This window comes from Episyrphus balteatus, chromosome 2 (genome assembly GCF_945859705.1).
Source record: "Episyrphus balteatus chromosome 2, idEpiBalt1.1, whole genome shotgun sequence".
Lineage (NCBI taxonomy): Eukaryota > Metazoa > Arthropoda > Insecta > Diptera > Syrphidae > Episyrphus > Episyrphus balteatus.
In genome coordinates this window covers 12,675,023-12,686,855 of record NC_079135.1, presented here as the reverse complement: position 1 = coordinate 12,686,855, position 11,833 = coordinate 12,675,023, and the positions used below count along the sequence as shown (strand labels likewise).

Sequence of the window (11,833 nt, the reverse complement as noted above, 5' to 3'; positions counted from 1 at the left end):
AACCAATTATTTGTATTCTCAACTATCAAACAAAAATTTGGAAACACGCCGCGCCGGCCCAGCCACAACCGTCTTTTCTTTATCAAAAATCTTGACATAAATTGGGCACTTAAATCAATTATTGCGTGATCATAAACAATTAGTTCAACTATTTCTTAATTATTTTTGGATAGCCTTTAGGGTCAAGCAATGGCATTGAAAGATTGACTAATGATGATAGAGTTAGGCGCTTGCTGGTGCAGAGTTAATAAATAATCAGCTTTAAAAAGGACGCGATGAAGTCATGTTGATTTATATTCTAATTTTCTACTGCTATTTTGGGAATATTTTTAGAAGAAAACAATATCAATTATTTCAATGCTTTAAGGTATTATTTCGTTGAAGTTGGCATTTTGTAACATTCATTTATCAAATGTGGTTGAAAAATGATTTAATTAGTCCTCCCACTGGCTATCGCCTGCAAATATTTTCCTGTTACTTTTTTGTTGTTGTTAAAACCCCATAACCTCAATATCGAAAAATACCACAAATTTTCCCATATCAAAAGGTAGCTACACACAATTTTCCAAAAAGCCTATTTAATGTCATAATCTCTCATTCCCAACAATTTAAATTCTGATTTATATAAAATATATTTTGTATCTTCCTCACCAAAAAAAACATAAACCACATCCGTTTCTGTGGTCTATGTTACAAGAATTTATTAAAAAAAAAAAAAAATAACACACAACAAAATAATGTAGACCACAAATCCACTCTAAACAAACAAGTGAAATTATAAATAATTTATGGTATAGCTTTATGTTTACCTTAAAATAGAACTTCACATTTTTTTTTTTTTGTTTAATCTACCTACGATATGAAAGAAAAAAAATAATAAAAAAGATTATGATTTACTATATTGGACTATCAACAAGTTTTTCGTGTTACGTTTTTTTTTTTTGTATTTTTTATTATATCACCTATTTTGGCATGACCTATAAATTGGTCCATAAAAATGAAAAAAAAAAAAAAAAAACAAGCAGCCTACAGAAATGTTTTAGCTTCCGTAGCATCAATCATACTATTTTTTATCACAGACAATTAATTACGAAAGAGATGTTTTAGATTTATATGAATTTTGTTGGAGAATTTCAAGGCGAGATAGAAAAATTCGTTTAAGTTTCGGTATTTTTTTTTTTTTTTTTTTTTGTGAAATAGATGAAAACTGATAGATGAATATTTTTTATGGAGGATTTGCCAACAGGTGTAGTTGAAAAAAAAAATAATATTCTATATCTTCTTTTACTTTATGTGAACAACATACTTACGAAATAATTTTATAGTGATTTCCTAAAATAGGGCCTTACAGTTTTTGGATAAAAAAAATTTCTAGGATAAAAAAAGGTCTTCTATTGTAATGGATAAAGAAATTCTCTCTACTTACTATTTTTCTTTATTTTACTAGAATGAATTTTTAAAAAAAGCCTTCTATTATTCAAGATTTCTTTTTGTTAATTCGAAAATGCATTGGTATTGAATCTTCTTATATCCTTTCTTAAATTTGTACGAAGTTGTATTTTTAAATATCAAAACTACACTAAAAAATGAAAAATGGCTGCCGTGGCGTAACAGTTTTTCTGCTGGAATATAAACTAGTTTAAACGAAAAACAGAATAGGTCCGAAAGCACTTCCTTGTGGAACCTCTTCTTAAATTTTCTAGAATTTCAAATAATCGATTTGTTATACAAGACTTTAGTTTTTCGTAGAACTGCCTTAGCAGGTGTCTTTGCAGCTAGATTTGGAGACCTTTTTTTAATAGTACACGTTTACATAAAATCTGCCGCATTGATAATTTTTGTTCATGATTTTTTTTCACATTAACCTCAAACAAAAAATAGATATTACCTATTGTTAACGTGTATTAAATGATGCAGTTCTATTTTGCGTATGAATATTTAATTATAATTAAAAAGTATTTACTGATAAAAAACAATTTATTCATACTTAAAATCAGTTGTGTTCATTGGAACTCATTATTATTTTGTAATTGAGTGGGAAAAAACAACACTTGTTATCTAAAAGTTGATATAGTTAAAATTTAATGTTATATTATTGATGTATCTATAGCAAAAGTTTAGCACTTTTTCCAGTGTAAATTTATTTATCAGTCGATGGTTTATTTTCTGCTTTAGTATCTAAATATTGTATATCTATAACATGTGAGTTGTTTTGTTTTGGAAAGAGAATATATACAACAGCTGTCATTTGATATCGCTAAGCTTCTTGTTTAGATGTACAAAAAACGATTATGATTATTATTAAAAAATGAATATTTTATAAAGGTGTAGTTTGTTTGCAATCGATATCTGCCTGTATATTTAGTTGCTACCTTAAATTTCTATCAAGTATGAATTACAATGTTTTAGAAAAAACGTTATAAACGAAATATTTAGATATGGGTTTTATATTAGGGTGGTTTTTATTTTGTTTATTATCTACTAACCAAAGGTTTAAGCACCAAGTATAGGAAAATGCATTGAGAAAAGTCAAGAGACATATTACAGTAAAAAAAAAAAAACAGTTAGTTATGAACAAAATGTGTAATTTAAGCACAATTTCAAATTAAAATATGGAAAATTAAAAAAAAAGTTGATAGTAAATGTATTTATTTTTTTAAATTACCTTGACACAGAGTCCAACGCTCTTAAGATAACAAAAAAATTAATCATGATAACAAGTAGGGACAAAATTTCTTATCAACTAGTGCAAAATCTAATTACCTAATCTAAAACGTTAATATCTACTATTCTACCTACAAATATTGATTTTTTTTTTTTAATACAAACTCAACTAACATTTGTTTAACTTTCTCTAATTTCAGATAATAAAAAACTATCAAATCAGCTGATGTGAATAAATCAACAGAACAGAACAAAAAATTCAAATAAAAATTTGAAAAATCACAAAGAGAAAAATTCCAACTCGCAGTCAACGTTTGCACTTCGGATCACCGCTACCAACCAACGCCAAACTATAAATCTACTCTCTATGAAACTGCTAAAGTTAATTTCACACTTAAATTGGACATAAACCTCTCAATGTCGACGGTGGTGATAACAACAAAAACAACAACTAACACTAATTATAATCACAATTTATTATCATGCATACCAAGTGACAGTGAAATAGTGACACAATTAAATCAACAGAAACATTTAGAACAACAACAACTAATAGGAACGCCTCAAACGTCAATAGACACAATAAATAAACAAAAAAATGGCAATAGCGCGTTCAAAAACTGTTGATTATATAAAAATTTGGAAACATATCAAATGGCGACAAATCGCATTTAATTTAATAAATAGCAATATACACAACACGAGTGATACGAATTTAGTTTAAAAATTTAACAACAAAAAAATATATCTACAAAAAAAAAAATATATAATTTGTTTAAATTCTTCTTCTTAAATAGGTATATTTTTCTAAAACAAAAAAAAACGAAAGAAAGAAATTTTTGACAAAAAGTCAAAAAGTCTAAAAATTATAAGTGTTGAAAAAGAGAAAGGATATTTTAATTTAATTTTTATTAAAATTTTTAATTTATACTCCTTGTATACCAATAAAAAAAAAAAATATATATCAATCCTTATATATATTTATAAAAATTAGTGTTAAAATAAAGCTTTAAATTTTATTCATTTCTGTGCCGTACTTAATTTAATATTTAAACAAAAATAAGAAAAAAACACTATACAAACGAAACGCACAAAAAATCAAGATTTTATCATTTTTGTTTTAAGAGAAAACAAAATTAACTGTATTCCAAGTAAAGACGAAAAGTAAAAAAAAAAGGAAGAAAAATAAATCTTGTGCCATAAAATTTAAGTACTGTCAACGAGCCAAAGCATTCTCCAAAAAAAAAACGAAAAAAAAATAAAAAACCTACATCCTTATCGTGAAGACGAAAAATAAACTCCTGCTGAGAGAGGCTATTTACTACCCCCTTCTCCCCCAAAAACGTCCATCACTTCTTATTGACAAGAGAACGACGAGTTAAAGAGAGAGAGAGAGAAAAGAAGAAGGGTAAAAATCAACTTTCCATCATCATGACTATTTCCGAAAAGTCTCCATTATGGGATTCCAATAGCCAACATAATCACCACCACCAGCAGCAGCAGCAGCAAACTTCCTCCGGAGAAACACTATCATCATCCTCAGGAGCATCATCGCCATCACCGACAGCATCACCGTTGTTACAACTGCCTTCAACAAATAGCAGTAGTAGCGCAAGTAGTAACTCCAGCAGTAACTCCACTCTAAAGCAGCATCAAAAGAACAGCAGCAGAAGGAAACGAGGTCCTGCGTCCTTGGTGGTGGCCCAACAACAAGAGCATGCGGCGGGGGGATCATCAGCAGAAGCACGTTTAACATCACATCAGCAGCAACCATCAAATTCGTCAGTACCTGGGAGGTCTCAGAAATATGAAAAAATCGACAACAGCACTACGACCACCCATGGATCGCCGCCATCATCGTCATTGCCATCGAATACCACTTTTGCCACCCCCAGCCAAAGCCAATTGAACGTCCAATCTCAATCACCCTTATTCGGGGGTGGCTATTCCACCAAATTGCCATACGACTGCGAATCCGGAATGTTGACACCACACATACGGACGGCATCGTCGTCATCGTTATCGATAACGTCTTCGACGGCAAGTCTGCTGCCAGTGCCATCTGGTGGTGGTGGTGGTGGTTGTGTGAGTTCTGGTCATCATAGTAATGGAAAATATTGTGGAAATGGTTCTGCCAACAACAACAATGGTAACGGTAACAGTTCGAACAACTTCGGTAGTAGCAGTTTTTCATCGCTTGGATGTTGCAATATAATTACACGCTGCTGCATCGGATTGCCACTGTTGAAGGCGATAAATGTGCGAAGATGTGTGCTGGCGTTGTTGGCTATAACTGTGGTAACAATTTTCTACTACACACATTACTTCGACACGGGTGTATTTGTGGGGTAAGTTTTACTTTTTACCTTTTTTTATGGATTTCTTTTTATGTTGCCACTGTGTTATCGAAAATTCGATATTTTCTTAATTTTTTTTTTTGTATATATTTATATTGAACTAATCGATTTCTAATGGCATTTAACCCCCATCCCTATAAGAGAGGGGGTGGTCTAAAACTATCTCTTCCTTTCCATGTCCATGTGAATGTGGCGTAAAATTTAATTGTGTGAAAACACACTTACACGTCAAGATGGTGTTTACATTTTGGGGTTTAAGAAGAGTAATTGTTTGCCACTGGTAGGGGGCGCTCTCGGTTGGTGGTTGCAATTGGTATCGTTGTATCTATATGAGTGGATAGGACTTAGTTTGTTAGCAGAGAGAGAGTGAGGGCTGAAAACTTTGTTTGCTTTGTTAATTGAAGTGGCTTTCCAACTATTGCATATCAAAGTATTGGTCGTTATAATATGCATATATACGAGTTCTATACACACTTCGTATATCTCTTTCTATCTATTTGGAAAAGAAAAATATACAAAAAAGGAAAAAATAATTTTCTAAAGGGTTGGTTTTTTTTTGTTTGTTTTTGATAATTGTTGAGTGTTTGTGTTGTACTTTGGTTCGAGAAATTAAATACAAGTGACAAGTTGATTTTTATTTTGTTTGTGGTTATTTTGTGTTGATGAAAAAACTTCTTTGTTTAAGGAAGCCAAAGTCTAGTTGGTTATACCAACAACAATCAAACATTATTTGTGTATATAGACTTACAATTTGATGAGACTTGACGTTATGTCGTTATGTCAATATTTATTGAAGATATCTCTGTTTTATTTTTTTTTGTCTTGTATTTTTGTTTGTTTTTATGTTACTTTGAGTTGATGTTTTTTTTTTTATTTGCATAGGGATTTATTCAATTGCAAAATAAGTGAAAACAAGAAAATCCCTTGTATGACAATCACAAACAATTTTTGTATTCAAATAAAAACTAAGTACCTAACAATAGCATCAAGCAAATTTGGATTGAAAATATTGAAAAGAAATTATTGGGTAAATAAGAAGCTTTTAACTGATATGTTATGGTATTTCGGTGAAAAAGAAAATAGGAAAATTTCTCTCGTGATTCCAGTTCAAGAAATGTTTGAAATTATAATTGATAATAAGTTCATTAAAGTTAAAAAAGAAATTAATATCAACAGTATATAAGTAATTTTTGAAGCCAAAGATTCATTTCGAAATCTAGTTTTTTGCTGAGTAGTTTTTGAAAACGAAAGGAGAATCGGCATTTTGGACGTTCGGCGGCCATTAATGAAATTAATATCAAATGAAAGAACTATAACTTAGGAAAAAACTTTTGCTAGGAGGTTTAGATCTATTGCATTAAGAATGTGAGATATTGCAATATTAGTATTTTTAATGCATTCTTCAGTGTGTGAAGGCCAAATTGAATTATGTTTTTTTTTAATATAAAAAATGATGCTCTGTCCTTTTTCCTGAGTCTTAAGACAATTATCTTGAATATGCGACCAATAGAAGTCATAATATAAGATTTTTTAGCCATCAACTTCGAGATTTAGTTCGAGAGTTTTCAAACGATTCAAACTAACAAAAAATTGAATGAATAATAATACAATCAAAATTGACCCGAAATTGCTGTTTTAAAAAGCTTATAGTCTGGGTTCTATTGGTTGAATATTCAAGATAAAGGTCTTTAGGCTCAAGGAAAATGACGGAGTTACAAAATTGATACAATCTAACTAAAGTGTTCAATGCAAAAATGCATTTTATCCGTTTCTGTAGTACGTCACAAGGATAAAACTTCCGCACAACATATGTAAGACTTAATTACATCATAAAATAAATTTGCCCATTCTTCTTTGCAAACCCAAAAAAACCGATTTTTGTTTTCAAAATTTTATGTTTGGAAATTAATTTTTCAATACCTTTTCATCAAAATAACTTGGTTTAGAAAGGCTTAAGCAAATTGCTGTTGCTGCCATTACCAATTTTAGGAAAGTTTAATTTTCTCAAAAGCGACTCATACAATTTTGACTTGTAAATGGAAGTGTCTTTGGTGTAAGTTTTTTTCTCAGAATCGTTAGGTATTACTAAAAATATGTAATTTTACCTTTTAATTCAGAAACTATTTTTTTAGATTAAAAATGTTTGTTTTTGGAATTCAATTTTGGTTTTAAGCGTTAAATAATAATTTTTCAAAAATAGCCTACACATTTAAATTTTTTTCATAAAATTATTAAATGCTAAAACAACGGCTCAATGATTTTGAAATTTTTAGACACGTAAAAGTAGTGCAATATGTGAAAAGTCCTAAAGTTTCTTCAGTTTCAAATTAAAATCTAGTATCATTTTTTTATCATATTCTTGGTTATTTAATTTAAGCTGTGATTGTGTCTTTTCTAATACCCCTATTACGATTGTCAACTATCAATTGATAGTTGATAAACACTAAAATTTGGTGTTTTAAAATCTTATTTGAGGAAAACTGGTAATTTTTTTATGGAATTATTCAATTACATTTCAAATAATAACGGTTGGCATCATTCTTTGTTTTTAATTTTTTTTTTGCAAATTAGATGTTGAGAGATCGAAATTTTTTTTTATCAACTATCAATAATTGATAGTTGACAATCGCAATATGATTGTAAGAAAACCTGGAGTTTACCTTATTCGTAGAAATTTATTTTGTCTAAAAGCTTTTTTTAGGCCCCTTACAATGGGCCTAGCAGAGCCCACTTCAGGACTTACTAAAAATAAAGATCTTACAAAAATAAAGGTTTAAAAAAAAATCATTTATTAATTTCGTTTTTTTTTGGAACGTTAAAAGTATATACTTTTTGGTGTAATTTGCAATAAGAATACAAAGAGCTTTAAAATACCTAAAACAAATGAAAGTCTTACATTTTGAAAAAGGAGCTAGTCTAATAAAAAGTATGAATTTTTCAAGGCTTTTATCAATAAAATGTACGTAAAGATGTTCTATCCATAAACAGGTGTTCGAAATTCCTCACTGATAGAATTTTTTCGTTTGGAATATTAATTAGCTATAAAGTGTGAAAAATAAAGTTTCTCTATCTGTCTGTTTGTGCTTATTTTTTAATTATTTAATTATATTGCTATTAACATTTTCATTGTTTCAAACTTTGAAAAATGATCAGAATTTAAATAAAATTAAATACATCACAGCAACATTGTTAACAAAAAATTTACAACGAGATAAGATAAAAATAATTTTAAATTTATTCAATTCACGATTCAATGATATACCTATAAAAATTCTTTTCATACAAAAATACATATTCATTTTTTTTTCTCGTCGTCGTCGCACCATAAGCTGAGAGTTATATAATTTTTAATCCGATTTATGTGGCTTTCAATTTCAGATCAAAAAAACTGAATTTTTTTGGAATCAATCACACAAAAATCATTTTAAATTCACTTCAATATCCTTTTTTTTTTTTCTGTTGTTGTTATAACTCATAACTTATATTATTTTTCAATAAAGTCATTGAATTGCTCTATGAATTCGATATAAAAATTGTGCCTTTGGAGAGATTGATATATTTACAATCATCTTTGTCTCTCTCTTTCTCTCTTCCACTCTTACAATGTATTATTAATATCATATGGATAAGAGTTGTTGTCTCTCTTTCTCTGAGTGTTGTATCATCATTTTCAATGCAACAAAATCGAAAAAAAAAATATTTTTTATAAATTTTCATTTTTATTTTTATTTTCATTCATTTGATGGACAGTGTATACTTGCTCCCCCGATAAGCTATTTGATATTCAAATCAGGTTTCATAGATTCTTTTTTGCTGTTGCTGTTGCTGATGTAATCTATGCATGTATTAAACTGAATATCCTTTCTATAGATAGATAAATAAACCCAATTGCAGTGTGTGGCATGTATCCAGCTATACACTCTGTGTCACTTATGACACCGGAAAAAAGTTAATTCTTTTCCAACTGACCATTGAATGAAAACAATTCGTTTTGGAATATTTAACATTTTGTACTACACGCCGGAGTTTCAGTTGTTGTTGAAACATGAATTTTCAAAACTTTGTTGTCCTCTATTTACTTTACTTACTGAAGTGGATTAGCCATTTGGCAAAACATTTTGAAAATCTAAAAAACAAAGCGCTTAGGGTAGGAGGGAAATACGCCAATTTTGAATTTAACTCCAAAAATTTCTAAAAATGTATTACGTCTTTATTTGCAAACAACACATACGAGACAAACAAGTTGAAATTGAATTTTAAAGCATATGTATTTACATTTGGTTGTTAAAAAGTTTTGGTGATTCCTTACAGTTACTTTTAATTTTTTATTTTTAAAACATCTCCTTAAATCAGTATTTGTGAAATAAAATGTTGCACATACGCCACAGTGACCGTTGAAAGTAGCTTATAATTAAAGTTGCAAAAATTTAAAAGTTTTTCAAAGGAAAAAAAATAACATCCAAAATAAAATTGAGCTCCAAAAAAAGTATGCGAATTATATTCTTTTATCAGGTAAAGTTTTTCGAAAAAAAAATTGTAGATATCGTAACTTTTAAAATTTTTTTAAAGTTCGTTTGCCATTTTGTAAAAATTATTTAGGTATTAATCAGAACCTTAAACCAAAACTTTAAAAATTAAATCAATTTCTGTTTTCGTAAATTTTATTTAAAAAAAAAAGTTAAATTTTGTTATTTAAATACAAGAATTAATTCTTTTAGAAGTTTGATGTTTAATTTATGTTAGAACTCTGTAAATGCTTTTGTAAAAATTTTTTTTTTTAAATTGAATTTGTTTTTTTGGGGGAACCGTTAATAATAATTACTTCCGAAACAAAACCATTAAAAGATAGACCGTTTAGAAACTTTTGCTTGATTTTTTGATTAACAAAATCGATGGAACCGGTTTTGTAAAAAAATAAACTTTTCACAAGTAGGTATGTATGCATGACGTCTATCTTAAGCCTATTTTTAGAATCTTCAGATTATGTAAAATAGTTTTTAGAAATTCCTCCAGATGTAAATTTAGCAAGATATAAGAAATTAGAAAAAAATCTGTTTTACGAATTGTTAACATTTTATACAAAAGAGGCATTCCATCGCCATGGATGTGAGAGGAAACAGGACGATGAATTTTTTTTTTTAATATTTGATTGTTCTTCGAGTAATTTTTACTTACTCTATAGCATAGGGCTAGTATTGGTTTCGTGTCGAAAAAAAATTTGGATTTTAATCAAAACCAACATTACGATGATGGAGAATTCCGAAAAAGTGGGTCTCGCAATTCCGTCCGTGCGTCTGTGCGTCTGTGCGTTTGTGCGTCCATCTGTACACATTTCCACAGTCTAAACGGGTGGACGGATTTTCTTCAAATTTGGTACAGATGATTTTTATGGAATTCTGAAAGTTGGTTTTTTTTTTGTTTTTTTTTATATCTCGCTTGGAAAGTGTATCTCCCACACAAATTTTTCAATTCAAACCAAATAACTCGAAAAAGTCTCTAACGATTTTGATTACACTTTGCCAACGTTATATTCAAACCAATTGCAATAAAACTGCATTTTTATTTTTTTCAAAAAAGTCAAATATAAGGATATTTTTGTTTTCATTTAATAAATTTTTGCCCTAAATGACTTAAATTTCTTTAAATTTATATAGAAGCAGCTCTTAAAATCTACAAGTAAACTAACATTAAAGTGTTTTAAACTGCAAGAGCAAGTACGTGCAACCCCAGTCGTGCATTTTATTTAATTTATTGCACCATGATCTTAATTTCAAACATTATTGCTTATTTACAACTCTCGACTAAAAAGTTGTAACATTTGAAGTCGCCTAGAAAGATGCCAATGACCAGCACTCCTTTCTTATGTAATTTTTTCACTGACAACTGCAATTTTAATTTTCGTTAAAAGTACATTCAAGTCACCTATTTTTTATCTACCAAACAAAAGAAGTTTTGTAAAAGCCAATAAAAACTTATTAAAAAAAATATTACACAGTGAAAAGAAAGCTTGAAAAAAAATTAAACAACATTATATACCAGAGTAACATAACTAATTTAAACTGATATATTAAACTGTTTAAATTCATTATTCTTTCAATTTTTTCAGGAACATAAATCGATTTGTCTGTACGTGACAGACTTATGAAAATTGATTCAAAATTGATGATTAATTTTTTCGATAATTTGTTCTTAAAAATAAAATCATTTTTCACTTAAAATTTGGTTCAAACACGTAAAGAATCTATAATTAAAAGTTTCACTGAAATTTTCGGTGTAAAAATAACGTATTTAGAACATTGGCTGACTCGATGCGTCTGTACGTTAAAGCTCTTCTATTTTTAAGACATTTAAAAAAAAAATCCTTTGTCCATATTTAAACAATTTTTTTGGCCACAATCAATTGGTATTTACTGTTGGTCATAGAAAAAGCCACACCAAAACAGGAAACTCAATGACGACGATAGCTGAGCAAACTACACAAACCAGATCCCGAGCATCTTTTTCACACTCAAATTAATGTTCAATGCATAAATTTTCGCTCGAATTTTTATTCTATACCTAACTTTTTGTATCTTTTTTTTTGTACACAAAAATTCTTCTTTTTTTGTTGATACCCAAATCCACACTCTAACAGGAAGGAAACGAAGGAAAATACTGGCACATGCAATTCACATAAATAACTATTGGTTGGATAATAATTTTTTTTTCACCATCCCCCTCAGTATGAGTATTTTTTTTTGGTCGATGTTGTTTGTCTAGCAGAGAAGTTGAAGAGGGTTTTCTATCATACAATTTGTGGACTATCACTCAGA

At 29.0% G+C, this 11,833-nt stretch overlaps 1 protein-coding gene across 1 annotated transcript in view; it reads left to right on the top strand.

Annotated features, from left to right (window-relative positions):
- The first annotated feature begins 3,493 nt into the window (after positions 1-3,493).
- The window catches only part of LOC129912101 (bifunctional heparan sulfate N-deacetylase/N-sulfotransferase), a 50,504-nt gene continuing 42,164 nt past the window's right edge, over positions 3,494-11,833 (top strand). Inside the window, exon 1 of the mRNA XM_055990212.1 lies at positions 3,494-5,012. Within this exon, the coding sequence (XP_055846187.1) occupies positions 4,096-5,012 (917 nt within the window). The 5' untranslated portion in view covers positions 3,494-4,095. The remainder of the gene's footprint in view (positions 5,013-11,833) is intronic.